This window comes from Cherax quadricarinatus, unplaced genomic scaffold (assembly GCF_038502225.1).
Source record: "Cherax quadricarinatus isolate ZL_2023a unplaced genomic scaffold, ASM3850222v1 Contig28, whole genome shotgun sequence".
NCBI classification, from domain to species: domain Eukaryota; kingdom Metazoa; phylum Arthropoda; class Malacostraca; order Decapoda; family Parastacidae; genus Cherax; species Cherax quadricarinatus.
The window spans coordinates 306,775-328,911 of NW_027195054.1; the positions used below are offsets into that span (position 1 = coordinate 306,775).

The 22,137-nt window shown below is 41.6% G+C and overlaps 1 protein-coding gene across 3 annotated transcripts in view; it reads left to right on the forward strand.

Moving 5' to 3' along the window:
* LOC128701790 (SET and MYND domain-containing protein 4-like) overlaps positions 1-22,137 on the forward strand; it is a 112,043-nt gene that overhangs the window by 85,825 nt on the left and 4,081 nt on the right. For all 3 annotated transcript variants that reach the window (XM_070079839.1, XM_070079840.1, XM_070079841.1), the window contains 2 exons: positions 7,331-7,452; positions 10,390-10,875. In XM_070079839.1, the coding sequence (XP_069935940.1) occupies positions 7,331-7,452; positions 10,390-10,875 (608 nt within the window). The remainder of the gene's footprint in view (positions 1-7,330; positions 7,453-10,389; positions 10,876-22,137) is intronic.

A 22,137-nucleotide genomic window follows, 5' to 3' on the forward strand; every position in this document is an offset into this window, starting at 1 on the left:
CGGACTTCGTCCAAGCTGAAGGTGTCCCTCAGGGATGTGTTCTAAGCACAACACTTTTTCTCCTTGCTATAAATGATTTGGCCTCTGTTCTTCCACCCAATATTTGGTCATCACTCTATGTTGATGACTTCGCTATTGCTTGTGCAGGCGCTGACTGTCACCTTATTGCAGTTTCTCTCCAGCATGCGGTCGACCGTGTTTCCACTTGGGCCACCACACATGGGTTTAAATTTTCAAGTACCAAAACTCACCAAATTACTTTCACTAGACGCTCTGTTATCTCCGATCATCCTTTGTATCTCTATGGCTCCCATATCCCCGAACGTGATAGTCAGGTTTCTAGGCCTTCTCTTTGACCGTCGGTTAACCTGGAAACCTCACATTACCTCTCTGAAGGCAACTTGTCACAGCCGGTTAAACCTTCTTAAAACCCTTGCTCATCTTTCCTGGGGAGCTGATCGTCGAACTCTGCTTCGCCTACATTCAGCCCTCGTTCTATCGAAACTCGATTATGGTGACCAGATTTATTCCGCGGCCTCTCCTGCTACTCTCTCTAGCCTTAACTCTATCCATCACCAAGGCTTACGTTTGTGCCTTGGTGCTTTTCGCTCTTTCCCTGTTGAGAGCCTCTATACAGAAGCAAATGTTCCATCCTTGTCTGATCGCCGTGATGCCCATTGCCTTCGTTACTATGTACGCTCTCACGATCTACACAATCCTTCCATTTATAGAATGGTCACCGATATTAGTAGACATTCTTTATTCGTTCGCCGCCCGTTTGCTCCGTCCCTTTTCTCTTTGCCTACATTCACTCTTGTCTTCCCTTCAGTTACCACCTTTATATGTTCATGTAGCATCTCGCTTTTCCCTACCCCCCTGGGAAGTTCCAGCTGTTCGGGTCTGTTCTTTCTCACTCCCTTGCTCGAAAGCTCAACTGCCTACGGTGGCTTCCCGCTCTCTTTTTCTTCATCACTTCCACTCCCATTCTCATGCCACCGCTGTGTACACAGATGGCTCTAAGTCTTCAGACGGCGTCGGATTCGCAGCAGTTTTTCCGGACAGCGTCATACGGGGGCATTTACTATCTTCAGCTAGCATTTTTACTGCTGAACTGTATGCCATTCTTGCAGCACTTATTCGTATCGCATCTATGCCTGTGTCATCATTTGTAGTAGTCTCAGACTCCCTTAGTGCTCTACAGGCTATACGAAAATTTGATACATCTCATCCCCTAGTTCTCCGTTTCCAACTTTGGCTACGCCGTATCTCTACCAAACATAAAGATATTGTTTTTTGTTGGGTCCCTGGTCATGTCAACGTACAGGGCAATGAACAGGCAGACACTGCTGCGCGGTCAGCAGTACATGACCTACCAATTTCCTATCGAGGTGTTCCATTTCTGGACTATTTTGCTGCAATAGCTACCCACCTTCGCACCCGTTGGCAACAACGTTGGTCAACTCTGCTCGGTAACAAACTTTATTCTATTAAACCGAGCATAGGTTACTGGCCGTCTTCTTGTCATCAGTGTCGAGGTTGGGAGACTACTCTCTCCCGTCTTCGCATTGGCCACACTCGTCTTACTCATGGGTATCTCATGGAGAGGCACCCTGTTCCTCTCTGTGAGCAGTGTCAAGTTCCAGTATCGATTAGCCACATTCTGTTAGACTGCCCCCTCTATCAACGAGCACGCAGAATTTACCTCCAACGTCGTCTTCGTTCTACTACTCTCTCTTTACCTTCCCTTCTTGCTGATGGACCCTCCTTTAATCCTGACTCTCTCATTGACTTCTTGACAACGACTGATTTACTCCACAAACTCTGATGATACTTTTCGCACTCCCCTCAGCCCTCTCTAGTTCAGTCTCTTGCTGCCCTTTACCCTTTCACCATCCACTACCCTGCTGTTATCCGTAACCTATTACTCATCCATCTCCCTTTTGCCACCTGATACCCTCGCTTCCTTCCTGCCCTGCAGCGCTGTATAGTCCTTGTGGCTTAGCGCTTCTTTTTGATTATAATAATAATAATCCTGCTTGTGCTCGTGCAGTAAGTTTGAAACGCGCTGCATGGGGCAGGTACCGGTACAATAGAACCACAGAGCGACTCCTTGATTTTAAACAGAAGCGTGCGATCGCTCGCCGTGTCATCCGTGATGCTAAACGCACTTGCTGGCGAGATTGTCTCCACCATCACCTCTGCTTCCTCTGAGTGCAGTCTGGAAAAAAGTACGAAAACTGAGTGGTAAATATTCTCCTGACCCGGCTCCTGTTCTGCGGGTTGCCGGTGTTGATATAGCAAACCCACTAGATGTTGCCAATGAAATTGGCAATCATCTGGTCCATATTTCTCAGGGACTCCATCTATGCCCCTCATTTCTTTCCTCAAAGTCTGCCAGAGAGTTAGCACCCTTGGATTTTCTTCTCTCAGAGAAGAACAGTATAATGTGCCTTTTACACTTCAAGAACTGGAGGCAACACTCTCAGCTTGTCGATCATCGGCAGCTGGGCCCGACGACATTCATATTTGTATGCTACAACATTTACATCAGTCAGCCCTTGCAGTCCTATTACGCCTTTACAATCTTATTTGGTCACAAGGAGTTCTTCCACAGCTGTGGAAATCCGCCATTGTTCTCCCTTTCCGCAAACCAGGCACTACAGGACATGAAACCTCCCACTATCTTCCCATTGCTCTTACCAGTGCAGTTTGCAAAGTAATGGAACGCCTAGTAAACAGACGTTTAGTGTGGTATTTAGAGACACACAACAGTCTCTCCACTCGTCAATATGGCTTTCGTAAGTGACGTTCTACCATAGACCCCTTACTACGCTTGGATACTTATGTTCGTAATGCCTTTGCGAATAACCACTCAGTTATTGCCATATTTTTTGACCTTGAGAAGGCATATGACACAACTTGGAGGTATAATATTTTAGCCCAAGCCCACTCCTTAGGCCTTCGAGGCAATCTACCATCCTTCCTTAAGAACTTTTTAACTGACAGACATTTCCGTGTTCGGGTTAATAATGTGCTCTCCCCGGACTTTATCCAAGCCGAAGGTGTCCCCCAGGGATGTGTTCTGAGCACAACACTTTTTCTCCTTGCTATTAATGATTTGGCCTCTAGTCTTCCATCAAATATTTGGTCATCACTCTATGTTGATGACTTCGCTATTGCCTGTGCAGGCGCTGACTGTCACCTCATTACAGTTTCTCTCCAACATGCAGTCGACCGTGTTTCCAATTGGGCCACCACATGTCGGTTTAAATTTTCCAGCACTAAAACCCACCAAATCACTTTCACTAGACGCTCTGTCATCTCCGATCATCCTTTGTACCTCTATGGCTCCCGTATCCCTGAACGTGATAGTCAAGTTTCTGGGCCTCCTCTTTGATCGTAGGTTATCCTGGAAACCTCACATTACCTCTCTGAAGGCAACTTGTCACAGCCGGCTGAACCTTCTTAAAACCCTTGCTCATCTTTCATGGGGAGCTGATCGTCGAACACTCCTTCGCCTACATTCCACCCTTATTTTATCGAAACTTGATTATGGTGACCAGATCTGTTCAGCGGCATCTCCTGCTACTCTCTCTAGCCTTAACCCCATTCATTGGTGCTTTTCGCTCTTCCCCTGTCGAGAGCCTCTATGCAGAAGCGAACGTTCCATCCTTATCCGATCGCCGTGATGCCCATTGCCTGCACTACTATGTACGCTCTCATGATCTCCGCAATCCTTCCATTTATAGAATGGTCACTGATGTTAGTAGACATTCTTTATTTGTTTGCCGCCCCTGTTTACTCCGTCCCTTCTCTCTTCACCTTCATTCGCTCTTGTCTTCTCTTCAACTACCACCTTTCTATGTACATGTAGCGTCTCACTTTTCCCTACCCCCCTGGGAAGTTCCAGCTGTTCGAGTCTGTTCTTTCTCCCTCCCTTGCTCGAAAGCCCAACTGTCTACGGTCGCTTCCCGCTCTCTTTTTCTTGACCACTTTCACTCTCATTCTCATGCCATTGCTGTGTACACAGATGGCTCTAAGTCTTCTGACGGCGTAGGATTCGCAGCATTGTTTCCAGACAGCGTCGTACAAGGGCATTTACTATCTTCGGCTAGTATTTTTACTGCTGAATTATATGCCATCCTTACAGCACTTATCCGTATTGCATCTATGCCTGTGTCATCATTTGTGGTTGTCTCAGCCTCCCTTAGTGCTTTACAGGCTATACAAAAATTTGATACACCTCACCCCTTAGTCCTCCGTATCCAACTTTGGCTACACCGCATCTTTACCAAGCATAAAGATATTGTTTTTTGTTGGGTCCCTGGTCATGTTGACGTACAGGGCAATGAACAGGCAGACACTGCTGCACGGTCAGCAGTACATGACCTACCAGTTTCTTATGGAGGTATTCCATTTACAGACTATTTTACTGCAATATCTTCCCACCTTCACACCCGTTGGCAACAACGTTGGTCTACTATGCTCGGCAACAAACTTCAATCTATTAAACCGAGTATAGGTTACTGGCCGTCTTCTTATCACCAGTGTCGAGGTTGGGAGACTACTCTCTCCCGTCTTCGCATTGGCCATACTCGTCCTACTCATGGATATCTCATGGAGAGGCGTCTTGCTCCTCTGTGAGAATTGCCAAGCTCCATTATCAGTCAGCCACATTCTGTTGGACTGCCCACTTTATCAACGAGCACGCAGAATTTACCTCTGTCGTCGTCTTCGCTCCGCTGCTCTCTTTACCTTCCCTTCTCGCTGATGGACCCACCTTTCATCCGGACTCTCTCATTGACTTTTTGACAACTGACTGACTTCACAAATTCTGATACCTTCAGCCCTTTCTACTTCAATCTCTTGCTACCCTCTACCCCCGTACTATCCCCTGCCCCGCTGTTTTCTGTAACCTGCTGATCATCCCCCCTCCCTTCTGCCATTCAATTCCCTTGCTTCCTTCCCTACCCTGCAGCGCTGTATAGCCCTTGTGGCTTAGCGCTTCTTTTTGATTATAATAATAATACATGACACATACCTTTATTGAAGATGTGGTGATGATTGATGGAATGGGAGGGGAGACTGGATGGTTTTAGTGTTTAGAAGGGGAATCCCCTTCCATTAGGACTTGAGGTGTCGAGTCCTTTTCTGGGGTTGCTTCCCTTCTTTTAATGCCACTAGGACCAGGTTGAGAGTCGCTGGACTTCTGTCGCACAACATATCTGTCCATAGTGGCCTGTACTTCTCGTTCCTTTATGACTTTCCTAAAGTGTTTCACAACAGTGTCAGTGTAATAGTCACCAGTACGGCTTGCAATAGCTGTCTGAGGGTGATTTTCAGCCATGAAGGTTTGCACTTCAAGCCACTTTGCAGAGATTTCCTTTATCTTTGAAGTAGGCAACTTCAATTTCTCTCTCCCCTCCTCCAAAGCAATTTCCTCAGGTGTGGCCTCTTGCTGTTGAAGTTGATCTAGCAGCTCATCAGTGGTTAGTTCTTCATTGTCCTCCTCCACCAACTCTTCCACATCCTCCTCACTAACCTCCAACCCCAAGGACTTCCCCAATGCCACAATTGATTCCTCAACTGGCATACTACTCAGGGTTAGCCTCAAATCCTTCAAAATCCCTTTGGTCTACACATTCTGGCCAGTTTCTTCAAAGCAGAGTTCAAGGTCCTCTTAGTCACTCCCTCCCAAGCCTTACCTATAACGTTTACACAACTGAGGATATTAGTGATCTCTCCAAAACTCTCTTAGTCAATTGAGTTTGAGGTCACTACAAAGCACATTTCAAACAGAGCTTTTGTGTACAGTTTTTTGAAGTTTGCAATAACCTGCTGGTCCTTGGGCTGCAGGAGAGGAGTGGTATTAGGAGGCAAAAAACTTCACCTTAATGAAGCTCATGTCCCCACAAAGTCGCTCTGCCAAGTCTGTAGGATGACCAGGGGCATTGTTTAACACCAGGAGGCACTTAAGGTCTAATTTCTTTTCAGTTAGGTAATTTTTCACAGTGGGGGGGGGGGGCAAATGCTTGGTGTAACCAGTCTTAGAAAAAGTCCCTAGTGACCCATGCCTTATTGTTTGCCCTCCACAGCACACACAAATTAGCCTTGAGGATATTCTTTTGCCTGAACGCTCTGGGAGTTTGAGTGTTACACTAATAAAGGTTTCACTTTGCAATCACCACTAGCACTGGCACTTCCATCTGTATTAGAACTGCCACTGGGGAACAAAAGTGTCCCAATTCGCCGAGGAGTGAGGAGCTTCTTATCACGAGGCATGGTGAACAAGGTCTACTAAAATGGTGTTCCCACAGTGCACTTCTGGGTCCGATTTTTTTTCTACCACGCACACCAACCCCCCACACCCATTCTCGCACATCTAGGCCTACCAGCCTTTTCCCGCGTACTAGTACGTCAAAAACCCTGGCGCGTAAGCAGTACTAGTACGGCTGAAACCCTGAAAGGGTTAAGTATGGTTTCTGGTTAATTTTGGGCGATTATGAAATTTCTAAGTAGGACCTTAAATTGATTTGCAGGCAGGGGTCCTTTAGCGTGTTCTGGTAATGAATTTCAGATCTGGCCCTTTATGTGCATAGCATTTTTGCACATGGAGAGATGGACATGAGGGATATCGAAGAGTGATTTGTCTTGTATTATGGTTGTATGTTCTGTTGCAGTTATCGAGTAGTAGTTTGAGAGGAGGATTTATATTCGAGTGTAGTGTTCTGTGCATATAGTAGGCACAATAATAAGTGTTTAATGTTTTGTATATTAAGCAAGTTTAGACTCTTGAAAATTGGAGGAGTATGCTGTCTAATACAGGAGTTTGTAATCAATCACACTGCAGCTTTGTGTTGGGTTATTAAAGGTTCAAGGTGACTAGCTGTGGTTGAGCCTTATGCACCAATACCATAGGTGAGGTAAGGGTAGATGAGAGAGTGGTATAGAGTAAGAAGAGCTGATAGGGGTACATAGTGCTGTATCTTTGAGAGGATACCTACTGTTTTGCTGTATGCGAGTTTGGAATTTGAGATTGCAGTCTAGGTGGAGACCTAGAAATTTGCCATCTGTGTGTCTAGAAATGGATGAACCATTTATTAGTATTAAGTTGTACATTTGTAGCTCTTTTCAAGTAGCATGAAGTAGGTTTAGTCTATATTGAGAGTAAGTTTGTTGGTCATCCAAGTAGATATTTTTAGTAGTTTGGCACTTAGTGTCTGTTAGTATGGTTGGGTTTGGGTCCAAGTTTCCCTCATTGTAGGTTAGCTGTGAATTGTTCTAGTTATGGCATTATAGCTTTTATTTTAATAAATTGTAATTTTTCCAGGCGAGATAGTGAGCGTTGATGATGGGTATTGCAACACAGTGTTCATGGAGACATCAGTAGTGCACTGTACTGTATGCTTAAGAAGAAGCATGACCCCTATACCCTGCCCCAACTGCAATATGGTTAGAATGTTAAGTTTTTATGGTTTCATATTCCCCTTCAAAAGGAGTTTCTCTATGCTGTTTTAAGGTTCTTATCCAAGGTATTATAGCTACCCTTCCCAGCTTCAGATCAAACTTGATTAACTACCATTCCCTAGGCACTAATATGTTCACCATGAATATATATCAAAATAATCAGGCTTGATAAGCTATTTCAGTACATTCATCCTTTGATTGAATGCACCTCAGAAATTCAGGACAAAATCCCCTAGGTCACTTGATTTGGAAACTTGAAAAAATCTTAATTGTTGATTACAGAAGTGTTTTTGTTATGACTATGGCAAAACAATTTTCTTTATTCACCATACTCACCATTCGCAGCCCACCACTCCACTCGCCTCTTAGTCAACTATATGAAGGGTTTACCGTATTGTAAGTTTTTTTCCTTGAATGAAGATGCATTTTATAAGTTCAGTTATGCTTCAGCTCATTAAGTTTCAAGTATGGGCTACTAGTTTATTTCCTTAATGGAAATTATGTAAGTTATGCACAACATTACAGACTTAAACTAGGAGTTGACTGTATAAATATTGAATAGTTTAATGTATTATTATTTAACAACCAAGATGAGTGTCTGAGATAGCAGACCCATTTCAGCTGTGAGCTTGTTCACTGGTAAGGCTATGCTTTTGACTACACTAATGGAGAAGCTGGCTGTTACACTGGTTTAGAATGTGAATTGTTTAAACAATGATACACTATTGATAACATGGTACTTCTCAAGCTTATCTACTAGCCCCACCTAGGTCCTCTCTCATGTGTACATACTCAGCCAATTTCTTTTATCTACCTATGGAATAGTTATGGATTTTGCTAGCCCAGGTGAGTGGGGATATACACCTGATCCATCCTGGAAGTGCCCCTTGCTTCCATTTGAGGAACCATAACTATTCAGTGCAGAACACATCATATGAAACATAGGCGAGGTGGATAATGTAGGCAAATAAATGATGCAAGTAAGTTTGAGGTATATGACAGGTTCGACATAGTTTGAAGCAAGAAGTCGAAAGTTCTCTCGGTTACCTCCAAAAACCATATGATTAGATTTTCCTCAAAAGACAGGCATAATAGATGAGTTGAAGTGGGTTGGAGAAACTGCAGTTGCCAACCCTGAGAAGATCAAGCTTAATAATGATGAGGACAACGAAAGTTTCTTTGTAATTTATAAAGAAGGGGTTACTACCCCGTTGCTCCTGGCATTTTAGTAGCCTCTTATGACACGTATGGCTTATGGAGGAGGAATTCTGTTCCACTTCCCCATGAAGTTTAGCAGTGTTACGAGCTATAAATTAAACAGCAAGAAGTCCCCGACTCAAAGCAAGACTAGAGTTAAAGGGTCATTTCTTGACTATAAAACTTCCCACTCTGGGTTCTACTGGCCACCCCTTGCATCCCCAGGTCCAACAACCAAGTGTGATGCAAGCTCTCTTGAGTCATATTAATGGCAGCTCTTTCAAAATATCAGCTGCACCTGGGAATGATGATTTGGGTGTCAGTCTACAGTTGCTGCAGGGAAGTCTTAACCATATTACAGTATGTTTCAGGAGGTGGGAGTCCATTTGTGGATCATGGCATAACAAGTGCTCACACAATCCATCCATCTCATTTGTGGTAGGTCATGGACTCTTTGGTAGGGAAAACACGTCATCAGTACTTATCCTCCAACCTGTGGACTTGGCCAGCCATCAGCCCTCAAACTAATGATGATAAAAAATGATGTAACAACAATCTGTTACTAGAATAATATCTACAATGTGTATTTGGGAACTTCACAGTACTGATTAAACACATAAGTAAATGAGAGTACAAACAAGCTTGTTCTAATACTTTTTTTAATGAAATGAAAATAGTATTTAGTTTTCTATGTATAATTTTACATTGTTTAAATAGTGCTTGTGTAGTTGTGTGTTTTAACTTGGTTATAATAAATTATTAATCATTTGATTCTTTGGATTGTATTTCAACTGCTTCTAGCCGGACATGACTCATGAAATCGTAATGACACAATTGCAGACAAACCATACCACGTGGCTAACGCGACGGTCTGGAGTTTTGAAACTCTGACCGCGGGTTCAAATCCCGCCCATGGTATGGTTTGCTCCTAGCCGTAAGTGCCACCAGTAGTTGAATATTTTTTTAATATTCAGGCTTCTCTGTAAGTACTATGACCCCATTAGTTGACTTTTGACAAACATGGGGCTGAGAAAGACATGCAGAGCACTTCTCTTCTGAATAAATGCTTGGCACCCTAAGTCACTTCTGTATATGACCCAAGAATAAATTTCTCACTAAGTGCCAATACTAACACATCTTGTGCTTTTAACAGTAGACCACCTACATCATTTTTACAGTACATGTACTGTAGATGAATGGTTCACAGAACTGATAAGTTGATAAATTAGACATGTGTGCAACATTTGGGTATCTTTAATGAGGAAACATTTTGCCATACAGTGGCTTCATCAGTCCATACAGAGGAGAATGGTGAAGAGCAGGATGAGTTTGAGGTAAGCAGTCCCTCAGCCTTGAGTTGATGAGGTCAGTCCATCAGTCTTGAAACAAATACAGCACATGTGTGAAGAAGTGGCTTGTATACTGTAGGCAGGAGAGGTGCAGCAGCCGTAGGTGGTATCACATTTGACGAATGTGGAAGCAGGTTGTGCCCAAGGGTTAGGCAAGTCGAAGAATTCTCTATATTAAGATCCCAAGATGTTGCTGTGTCAGACAGGAATGTAGAGGAGTACATGTACTTTTTCATTATAATAATAATATAGTACATATACAGTAATTGGTAAATTTAGATCTGTACCATTTTTGTGATTAAATGCTGTTGGTTTTGTATTTTGAGATTTGTGCAGTTATACAATATAGAATTGCATTTTAATTATCTTTTTTTAGGTGATATTTTGTAGTGTGGAGTGTCGTACAGACGGAATGTCAGGGATCCATTGGCAAGAATGCCCTATTTTACCAACACTCTTTGCACTAGACATGAAAAAGTGTCCTGCATTGGCATACAGAATAATGATGAAGACATCTCATGCCAAACTCAAGGGAATGATACCACTGCTGCGACTTGAAGCCAAAAAAAAATCCCCAAAGAATCATGGCTTTAACAAGGAAGGAATCTATGATGAGAAACATTACAGATCAGTGTATCACCTGGTAACTAACAAAGAAAAACTGTCTTCACAAGAACTACTCAGGAAATGCATACAAGCTTTTATCATTACCAAACTTCTGCATCTGAGTGGACGCTACTTTCTTACCAGTGATGGAAAGCCCTTCACTCCAAGTCGCAAAGATATTATCTTGACTGGCAGCACGCTCGTCCATCATATGATGAACCTTACCTGTAATGCTAAAGCCATTACGTCCTTGCAGGTAACCTTTCCTCTTATTTCATTTTGTTTGCTGGCAATTTATCAATTCTTTTCATCATTATTTTAAATGGGATGTGTATCAATTCTTCCTAAGATCATCATTGCTTGTATGAAAGCCTACCTTTTCTTCTTCTCTACATATTAAACGGTGATTTGAAAAACTATGTATTGTAATGGTATTCTATAATGAAATGATAACTTTAGATCTATTCAGTATAGTAATCCTGTTACAGCCGAGCATGTTTTACTACATTTACAGTATTGCATGAAGGACCTTTACACAATCTGTTCTTTGCATGCTTTATTAATTTGAACATGATAGAGAAGTACAAGGAATAAAATTTTTAAAGTGCAGCATGCCAAAGCCCCTTGTATGCAGAGCATTATGTGCAGGCTTAAAATTAACTTAAGATTAACTAAACAATAATATATTCAGTGGTACAAAAATTATTATAAAACAGATAATTTAGTACAAATAAGTGTTAGAAAGACAAGTCATATGGTCATTTACTGTGTTGCTGTGTAATCAGTAGAATGGAATATTCTGTTAGGTAATGAAGTTAAATAGTAAAGTTTGATTGGGTCACGGGTTGACATTTATGAGATACAATGAGATACATATGAGATACAATTTACGAGATACAATTATTCAGTATTTATTTAGCTGTGGGTGAGCAAGCGATTTTTGAGAAGACTTGAATTTATAAACAGTGTTTCTTTTATATTCACAGGTAATGAATTCCAGATTTTAGGGCCTCTTATGGTGCATTGAGTTTTAGCATAGCGTGCGATGGATACAAGGAACATCAAAGAGTGATCTGTGCCTTGTGTTATGGTCATGTGTTCTGTTGAGGTTGGTAAGGAGATGTTTGAGGGAAGGGTTTGTCAGAGTTGAGTATTCTATGTATGTAGTAGGTGCAGTAATAAGTATGGATGTTTTGTATTGTGAGTAGGTTTAGGGTTTTGAATATTGGAGTGTGCTGTCTGTAGTGGGAATTTATCATCATTCTGACTGCAGCCTTTTGTTGGGTGATTAGTGGTCTGAGATGGTTTATTGTTGTTGAGCCCCATGCACAAATTCCATAGGTGAGATAGGGGTAAATAAGCGAGTCATACAGGGCAAGGAGGGCTGACTGTGGAACATAGTACCGTATCTTCGATAGTATGCCTACGGTCTTGGAAATTTTTTTGGGAAATTGTTGCATGTGTGTGTGAAATTTGAGTATTATCAAGGTGGACTCCTAGGAATTTTCCCTTTGTGTGTTTTGTGATACGTGATCCATTTATCATTGTGTTAAGAGACACATCTGCAGCTCTGTTACCAAACTGAATGTAGTAGGTTTTGTCAATGTTTAGAGTAAGTTTGTTGGTCCTCATCCAGGTTGATATTTTCTGTAATTCGGTATTTACAGTATTGGCTAGCATGACTGGGCTCAGGTGAGAGTAGACGTATGTAGTGTCCTCTGCAAATAGTGTGGGTTTGAGTAGTTGCGATGCATTTGGTAGGTCATTTATGTATGAGAAAGAGAAGAGGGCCTAGGACACTTCCCTGTGGGACACCAACTGTAATTGGCTGTGCGGAAGAGTTTGCCCCATTTGTGTACACACATTGGCTTCTGTTGCTGAGGTATGACTAGGTAGTTGAGGGAGTGCCCTCTTATACCATAGTGCGACAATTTTATGTGGAGCAAGTCATGGTCAACTGTATCAAAAGCTTTACATAAGTCAATGAAGATCCCCAGTGGGACTTTTTTTTTCTCTATTGCTGTATAAATATGTTCTAGCATGTGGATAATAGCATCATTAGTATTTTTATTAGGCCTGAACCCAAATTGACAGGGGTTGAGTATGATGTGGGAGATGAGGTAGGAATAGATACACTTATGGATTAATTTTTCAAAGATTTTAGAGAGAGGGTGTAAGTTGGATATTGGCCTATAGTTATTCAAGTCTGTGTGGTCTCCTCCTTTATGGATTGGGGTGACCCTTGCTATTTTTGAGAACTGTAGGAAAGGTAGAGGATTCAATGGATTTGTTAGTGTTGCAATGATTGGTGATAGCACCTGTGACTTTTTTGTATTTAATGGGTGGTAAGGTATTTAATTCTCCTGTCTTGTTTTTTAGTTTGTTGATAATAAGGGAGACTTCAGTTGGGTTAGTCAGAGCTAGGAACAGTGTGTTCGGGTAGTTGCCAGTGAGGTAGTCATTGGGTGGGGGTATCTGAGCTTGGGATTTTATTGGCAAGGTTTTTCCTATAGTGGAAAAGAAATCATTGAGTCTGTTTGTTGTTTCAGTAGGTGGGAATTGGGGTTCATCTGGTTTTGTTAATTCAATTTCGCTATTTCGTGTTATCTTTTTTGTTCCTAGTATTTCTGATAGGGTTTTCCAGGTGTTTTTTATGTCACCTCGTAAGTTGGATAATCTGTTCTCATAATATTGTCCTGTAAAAACGAAACATCACAAACAAACGGCTTGGTTGCCCATAGCTAACCAGCACCATCCTGAAATCCACTGATAAGAAACTCCAATATGAAAAGCAATATAGACAAGGCTTAATACACAAAGATATTCTTAAACACTATTCATCAGTCCTCACCAAAGTAATAAAGAAAGCCAAACAATTATACTACTCCAGTAGATTCACTGACACAAGAGGAGATATAAAAAAGACCTGGAAAACACACACTCAGATTCTAGGGACCCACAAACTGAAAAAAAACAAGAATATTGTCCTAACTAAACCTAATGAAACACCACTGCATCCCACTGACACAGCTAACAAGATAAATGACTTCCTCTCAACCATAGGTTCTAATCTCGCCAATAAAATCCCACGTACCAATGCCCATGCCGGGGACTACCTAGATGGGAATTTCCCAAATTCCTATCTTGCTCCAACTGAGCCCACGGAAGTCACCGAGATTATAAAGTCACTTAAAAATAACTCAATGCTAGATCTGCTTTACACAGCATTGGAAAATAAGGAATATCCACTAGGAATTTTTATTGATCTAAGAAAAGCTTTTGACACAGTAGACCACGGCATCCTACTCCACAAACTTGACCATTATGGTATAAGAGGCCATGCGCTTGCATGTTTCAAATCTTACCTTATTAATAGGTATCAGTATGTCACCATTAAAGACACAGCATCAACAACACGGCCACTTGATACTGGAGTTCCGCAGGGAAGTGTCCTTGGTCCCCTGCTCTTCCTCATATACATCAGTGATCTTCCAAACGTATCTCAACACCTGAACCCCATTCTCTTTGCTGACGACATGACTTATGTCATCTCTCACCCTAGTCTTGCCACCCTCAACACCATTGTTAATGAGGAGCTGATCAAAATATCGACTTGGATAACCGCCAATAAACTTACGCTTAACACTGACAAAACCTACTACATTATGTTTGGTAGCAGAACAGGAGATGCGCAAATTAACATTAAGATCGACAAGACTCTAATTGCCAGGCATAATGAGGGCAAATTCCTAGGCCTATACCTCGACAACAACCTGAACTTCAGCACCCATATCCAACACGTAACCAAAAAAGTATCCAAAACGGCTGGGATCCTCTCCAAGATATGATACTACATGCCGCAAACTGCCCTTCTCGCACTATACCATTCACTTATATGTCCATACCTCACCTATGATATCTGTGCTTGAGGTTCAACTGCAGCAACATGCCTAAAGCCAATAATAACCCAACAAAAAGCTGCAGTAAGAATAATCACTAAATCCCATCCTTGGCAACACCCCGACCCCCACTCTTCATAGATCTAAACTTACTCCCTGTTCAGTACATCCACACTTACTACTCTGCAATCTACATCTACAGGACCTTAAATTCCAATATTAACCTTGACCTAAAATGCTTTCTTGATAGTTGTGACAGAACCCACAGGCACAACACCAGACACAAACATTTCTGACATTCCCCGTCTCCGACTAAACCTTTACAAAAATTCAATGTATGTCAAAGGCCCTAAAATCTGGAACACCCTACCTGAAAATTCTAAAACTGCAGACACCTTCATCACCTTCAAAACTACCATCAGAAAACATCTTGTCTCCCTGATACACAATGTCAACTAATTACACGAATACCACCTGGTGGTTAACACTTACTCACCCATTTGACCATAAACAGAAATATCAATCTCAATCTCAAAATAATGAATCTTAATTAGTCATAAGTTGGCCTGTGATACTCCCATACTGAAACTGTGTAGTGCCAAAACAAAAGCATTCACATTGCTAAACTCACAAACTAGTATTTAGTCACTTAGCCATAATACCAACTTACCTCATAATTTTGTAATATTTTAAACTTAAGATTTAATCTAAGTCTGCCCGAAATGCCTAGCCATGCTAGGTGTTCTAGTGGTACACTCTGTAACTATTATTTTACTACATGTAAACCACACAATAACCAAATTCTGTAAACTCAGCATTGTAATCCTTATAGAGAATAAACTTTGAATTTGAATTGAATTTGAATAAAATTTTTTAGTCCTTCTTATTAGGCTGGTTAGGATTGACGAGTAACGTTTTGTTTGGTCTCTGGTTATGTGGCCCATTCTGTACTTCTTTTCGTATAGGTGCTTGGTATTTATGGATTTGAGGATACTGGGTGTTAGCCAGGGACTGTTCAGTCTCTTTGCAGTCATCTGTTTAGATTTTTTTTTTAGGGCAGTGCTTGTTATAGAGGTATTGGGTCTTTTTTAGAAAATTATTAATACATTTGTCAATATCTGTATAGATTTCTAGCTCAGTGTGCCAGTCAATGTTTGTCACTGCTGCTGTGAAGTTATTGATAGCTGCCTCATTGTGAAGTCTGAAAGTGACTTTAGTAGTATCTAGGGGTAATTTGCCAAGGTTTATGAGGAAGGTAGGGTAATGGTCTGTGGTATTACGTGATTATGCCTGATCTCAAGGGGGATATGGTATTGGTCCAGATGTGGTCTAGTCGGGAAACACTAGTCTCTGTAACTCTTGTAGGTTTTGTTACTGTTGGTAGCAACATGCAGTTACACAGTGTTAGTGAATTCAGTAACATGTGGGGTCTTGGTCTTGTAGGAGATTTATATTGAAGTCACCTGAGAGTAGTAAGTGATCTTTGTTCATGCGTGCATCAGTTATCATACTTCCTAGGTTTTCACTAAAACGGCTAATGTTTGACTGTGGTACTCTGTAGATGTTTATCACTGTGAGAGGTTTTTGTAGGTATTTGGATTTTGAATTTAGCTATTATATATTCCCCATGTTCATCCCTTGTGCAAGTATTAGTGATACAGGTCTCCCTCAACATTCACGAGGGTTAGGGGATCAAGAGCCTCACGAATGTTGAAAAATCGCGAATGTTTGGTGCCCCAATATATTGTAGGGAAATATAATACAATACTGCTTCCTTAACTTGTTGAACCATGAACAATCATAAAATACATGAAAACGTCATAAATTGTACTAAATACATACGTTATGGCTTAATAACATGTATGTTATTAAATACCACTGCCTCCACCACTGCGAGTCCCTGCTACCCTCCCTCTGACCCCCCACAACTAGCAGGCAGCCCTCCCACCACTGTGTGGCGAGTGTTTTGTTTGTTCATTATTTGCTATTAAACTACAGTGTAAATACAGTGGACCCCCGCTTAGCGATCACCTCCCAATGCGACCAATTATGTAAGTTTATTTATGTAAGTGCGTTTGTATGTGTATGTTTAGGGGTCTGAAATGGACTATCTACTTCACAGTATTCCTTATGGGAACAAATTCGGTCAGTACTGGCACCTGAACATACTTCTGGAATGAAAAAATATCGTTAACCGGGGGTCCACTGTAATGTCAACCCATTTATGACTGCATATTGGAATGGCTATTCGGACAGGTATTGGAAGGTGACATCATGTGTTTACTCTTGAACACAGCAAAGAATCAAACTTTTGTGCTACTGCTAATAATAATAATAATATAATAATAATAATAAATACGATAGAATTGAAGAAGGAAATTGTACAAAAATACAAGGGTTGAAGCAGTGGTGGAGGAAGTGGTTGACGCATCGTCAGTGTGGCTTTGTTTATGCTGGAGTGAGTATTAGTCTCCGTGCTCTTCCAAACATTTCGCAATAATTCATTGTATTTGGTGCTTGTAGATTGAGTGGTAGAGACAATGATATGATATTTACTAACATTTATGTTATAAATAATAATAGTACATTATGAATAACATTTATTATTATTATTATTATTATTATTATTATTATAGTTATTAATATTAACATGTACTATTATTATTATTATTTATATTAACATTTATAATAATAATAGTTATTCATAATGTACTATTATTATTTATAACATATGTTAGTAAATATCACTGCCTCTACCACTCCAGTCACACTCAATCTACATGCACCAAATACAATGAATTATTGTGAAATGTTTGGAAGAGCACGGAGACTAATACTCCAGCATAAACAAAGCCACACTGATGATGCATCAACCACTTCCTCCACCACTGCTTCAACCCTCGTATTTTTGTACAATTTCCTTCTTCAATTCTATCGTATTTACTAATTATTATTTATTATTATTTATTATTATTTATTTTTTATTTTTTTATTATCACACCGGCCGATTCCCACCAAGGCAGGGTGGCCCGAAAAAGAAAAACTTTCACCATCATTCACTCCATCAATGTCTTGCCAGAAGGGTGCTTTACACTACAGTTTTTAAACTGCAACATTAACACCCCTCATTATTATTATTATTATATTAATATTATTATTAGCATTAGCAGAAATGTTTGATTCTTTGCTGTGTTCAAGAGTAAACACATGTCACCTTCCAATACCTGTCTGAATAGCCATTCTAATATGCAATCATGGATGGGTTTACATTATTTATACTGTAGTTTAATAGCAAATAATAAACAAACAAAACACTCGCCACACAGTGGTGGGAGGGCTGGCTGCCAGTTGCAGGGGTCGGAGGGAGGGTAGTAAGGACTCGTGGCGGTAAACTTAAATATGATTTGGCGGCTGGGAATTTGGCGGTTGGGAATTCGCAAATGTGTGAAGCCCGCAAAAGTTGAAAACGCGAATGTTGAGGGAGACCTGTACATTCTAGTTGGTCTCAGTAGTATATAGCTGTGCCACCCCCTTGTTGATCTGGCCTACAGTTGTGTATGGCTGTGTAACCAGGAATGGCATAGACATCTGTAGTATCAGGCTTTAGCCAGGTTTCGGTGAGAGTAATGGAGGACATACTGGCATGCAGGGAATTTAATAATGCTATGAGGTCATTGTAATGTTTGCTTAAAGATCTGATATTGTAGTTAGTTATGTTGTTGTTGGCTCTGAGAAGTGCCTTTGATTGTTCTGCTGAACACTATTGTCACACTCGGCTCACACACGGGTCCAGGGGTAAATCCCCAGTACGGGTGAAAACATTAGGATGTGTTTCTTTAAGACACCTGCTGTCCATGTTAAATTCAGTAAAATAGATACCTGGGTGTTAGTCAACTGGTGTGGGCCACATCCTAGGACAAAATTGGCCTAATTATCCTGAAATGCTCTGCATAACAAGGGGTTCTCTGTATAGTAGTATGTTATCTAGGCCTGTATACCTTGTTCTTGTAATTGTAGAAATAGATATTTTTTTTTTCCAACACGCCAGTCATCTCTCACTTAGGCAGGGTGGCCCCCCCAAAAAATGCATCATTCACCCATAATCACTGTCTTCGTAGAGGTGCCCAGATATAACAGTTTGGATGTCACTCCAAACAGCCAATATCTCAAACTGCTCCTTTAAAGTGCAGGCATTGTACCTCCTATCTCCAGGACTCAAGTCTAACAGGTTTCCCTGAATTGCTTCACAAAATATTACCCTGCTTACACTCCAACAGCTCATAAAGTTCCAAAAACTATTCATCTCCATGCAGTCTTGTCTAACATGATCACACATTCCTACTTCATGTCTAGGCCCCTTGCACATAGACCTCTTTTACCCCCCTTCCTCCATCTTTTACTAGGATGACCCCAACCCCTCCTCCCCTCCACTACAGATTTATAATCCCTCCCCCCTCAGTCATTTTATTTTGCCCCAGCCTCTCTAAATGACCAAACCATCTCAGTAACCCCTCTTCAGCCCTCTGAATAATACTTTTTGTAACTCCACATCTAATTTCCACACTGAATTCTCTGCATAATATTTACACCATACATCGACCTTAGACATGACATCTCTACTGCCTCCAGCCTCCTCCTCGCTGCAGCATTCACAACCCAGGCTTCACACCCATACAAGAGTGTTGGTACCACTGTACTTTCAAACATTCCCTTCTTTGCCTCCATTGATAATATTTTTTTTGTCTCCATATATACCTCAATGCACCACTTGCCTTTTTTCCTTCATCATTGGTATGGTTAACCTCTTTCTTCATAATTGCCTTTTTCAAACTTCTGACAAAAGTATATCTAAAGCATTAGCTTCTTCCTCGGATGAGCATTTTCTAAAGAATTTTCCTTCTCACAACAGTACTAGTAGACAGTTGAAATCTTCCAAACCCTCCTGTTTTTCTGATTCTATTTCTCCATCACTGTCATGATTAAAATGGTCCAAAAAGTATTAAATATTTAATGCCATACAAGCATTTAGTACTGATGGTGTGCCTTTTTATCTGTCGAAGGAGTTTGATGCCAAGCTTAGAGTATTGGTTTTGTTTGTTGTCTTGCATAACTTCGTAACATCATTACACCACAAGTGCTATATTTTTTAATTTTATTAATACCTTATTTGAAAAAGTTAATAAATATGAGGAAATCAGTCGATATTATCAATAATCTTGTATCAGAATCTGTAATCCATAAATTAGAAATAATTTAAGGAAGTATAGTAGTGAAAAATTATGCACATGATTAGTAATTGATAGTGATTTTTTAATGGTTAATTTAGATTTTGTACTGACAAAAATTAAATTTGTTAGACTACTTATTTATACTATGCTTCAAGACTAGAGCTGTATCATTAAAGATTTATTTATTATGATTGCTATTTTACAAAATAAAACCTCTTTAAGGGAGGCTCCTTGTTGTGGTGAAGAGGCTCTTGGTCTGAGGAATTAGACCTGTTGGTCTCCTTCCTCAGACCGAACCTAATTACCCCCCAATCCCCCCTCCCTTATCCCATCCTCCCTTCTTTTTTTCCTCCTCCTCCTACCCCCCACCCCTCCCTATTACCCTTTTTTTTTTTTTTTCTCCACAGGCACGCTAGTTCCTGGGTAGGGGAAAGGGTACCGGGGTCCATCCCATTCCGTTGAGGTTCTTGGCGGTGGTGTAGTTTGCCGTGGAATCTGGATTGCCTGGGGATGTCCCAATCCCTCTCCGGTCTCCTGGGGAGTGGTTTTGGGTATCTTTCGGGCGACGGGTGTATCTCTGGAGGCTGCCTTTCGGATTCCGGGGTGGTGGCCAAAGGAGGTATGCTTTGTGGCAGATATCCAGCCACCCTCTCTTTTGTCCACCAAGGTAGCTCGGCAGATGTGAGGTTGCTATCCCAGATTGCTGGTTTACTGGCATGATGGGTAGGGTATGGCACGGGTTCCATGCTGCATCTGCACTACTTGTGGTGCTGAGGTCCTCTTGGGTGCGGAGGGAGATTTCTGGCCCTTTCATTCCTCCTAGGAACTATCCCTCCCTGGTCCCCCCCCCCCTTTTTTTTATATTATTTTTTTTTTTCTTAAAAACAAAAAGAAAGAAGTAACCTAACCATGGATGCCCTAGTCCATGAACCTGCTACCCCTGGGCCCCTTCTTGATACCGCACCCCGTTCTGACCCCGCCTCGTCTTTGGACCACTCTTCGGACACTCCTAAAGCCTCTGTACCTCTTGCCAGTGCTGTTTCCTCACCCACTTCAGGTACTGAGGTCTCGACTGACTCCTTCGATTTATCTGACCTCCGCTCTCCTTTGACTATGCTTCCGGCCTCTCCCTCTAAGGTGCGGCAATTTTCAAATTGCCGGTCCGTTCCACGTCGGACCAACTCTGGTCCCACTCCTAAATGCCAACGACAATTACCTGCTGATGATACTTCTCCACCTTCTTGTTCTTCTCAGAAAAGATCGACATGTCCTGCACTCCGTTTCCATGCTCAGTTTCAGAATGCACAATGGACTAAATTCTTCACTTTACGACCGACTTCCTCTGTTGCCTATCTTTCTGACGATAGTATTGGCAAGGCACTCCTATGCCATGTTGGTAAAGATATTTCTTTTCATGCTCTTAAGAGCGGTACGTGCATCATCACTGTACAGAATGCTACCCAAGCTCATGATCTTTCTTCTGTTTCCCATATCGATACTGTTCCTGTCACTATTGAAAAACATCATTCCCTCAATTCTTGTAGTGGTACCGTCATTCTGCCCCATACCATAGTTCAACAAAATTTCCAGACGTGTGGCAATGACATTCTTGAACAGCTGGAACTCCAAGATCTCCCAATCCTCGAGGTAGACACTTATGTTCTTCCTGCCCACGGGCAGAGACGATACCCTGGAAATGTGGCTCATTTAACTTTTGACAGCCGTGAACTCCCATCATCAGTTTATGTAGCAGGACATCGGTTACAAGTTCAAAAGGTGATCCCTACACCACAAGAGTATAGAAATTGCTGGCGATTTGGCCATCCAGCGAAATATTGCAGATCTATAGCCGAATGCCCAGTCTGTGGTGCCGATGACCATTCTAATGTCTTGCAATTGACCTCCCTCTTGCCTTAATTGTCATGAGGCTCACCCTTCGTACTCTCGCCGTTGCCAAGTCTACTTAAATGAGCAGGAAATCTGTTACCTCAGAGGCAGAAGGTCTCCATTATGCCATGGCAGTTTCTCATCTCCGCCTCCAAGGGAGACTACCTCACGTTTCTTATTCTCGTGTTTCAAAACGTCCCCCCACTTCTGGGGTCCCATCTTCTGCAGCCTCCTCTGTGATTACCTCTCCCATAGTCACTCCTGTATCTAATTCTGTTGCTGTCCTGGGCTCAGACGTCCCTACTTCAACACCTCAGTCTGTTCTCGCTTCTTGTTCTCCCTCGCAAGCCTCGGTATCGACGAGATCTCGTACGACACCACCTCCCAATCGTCCCTCTACTTCTCAGAAGTCAAAAAAAGGTCCTTTAACCCCTCCTTCCCTTCCACCTCATTTTACCTTCCCTGTCTCTATACCTGGTTCTTCCCCTCACTGGCTGTTACAAG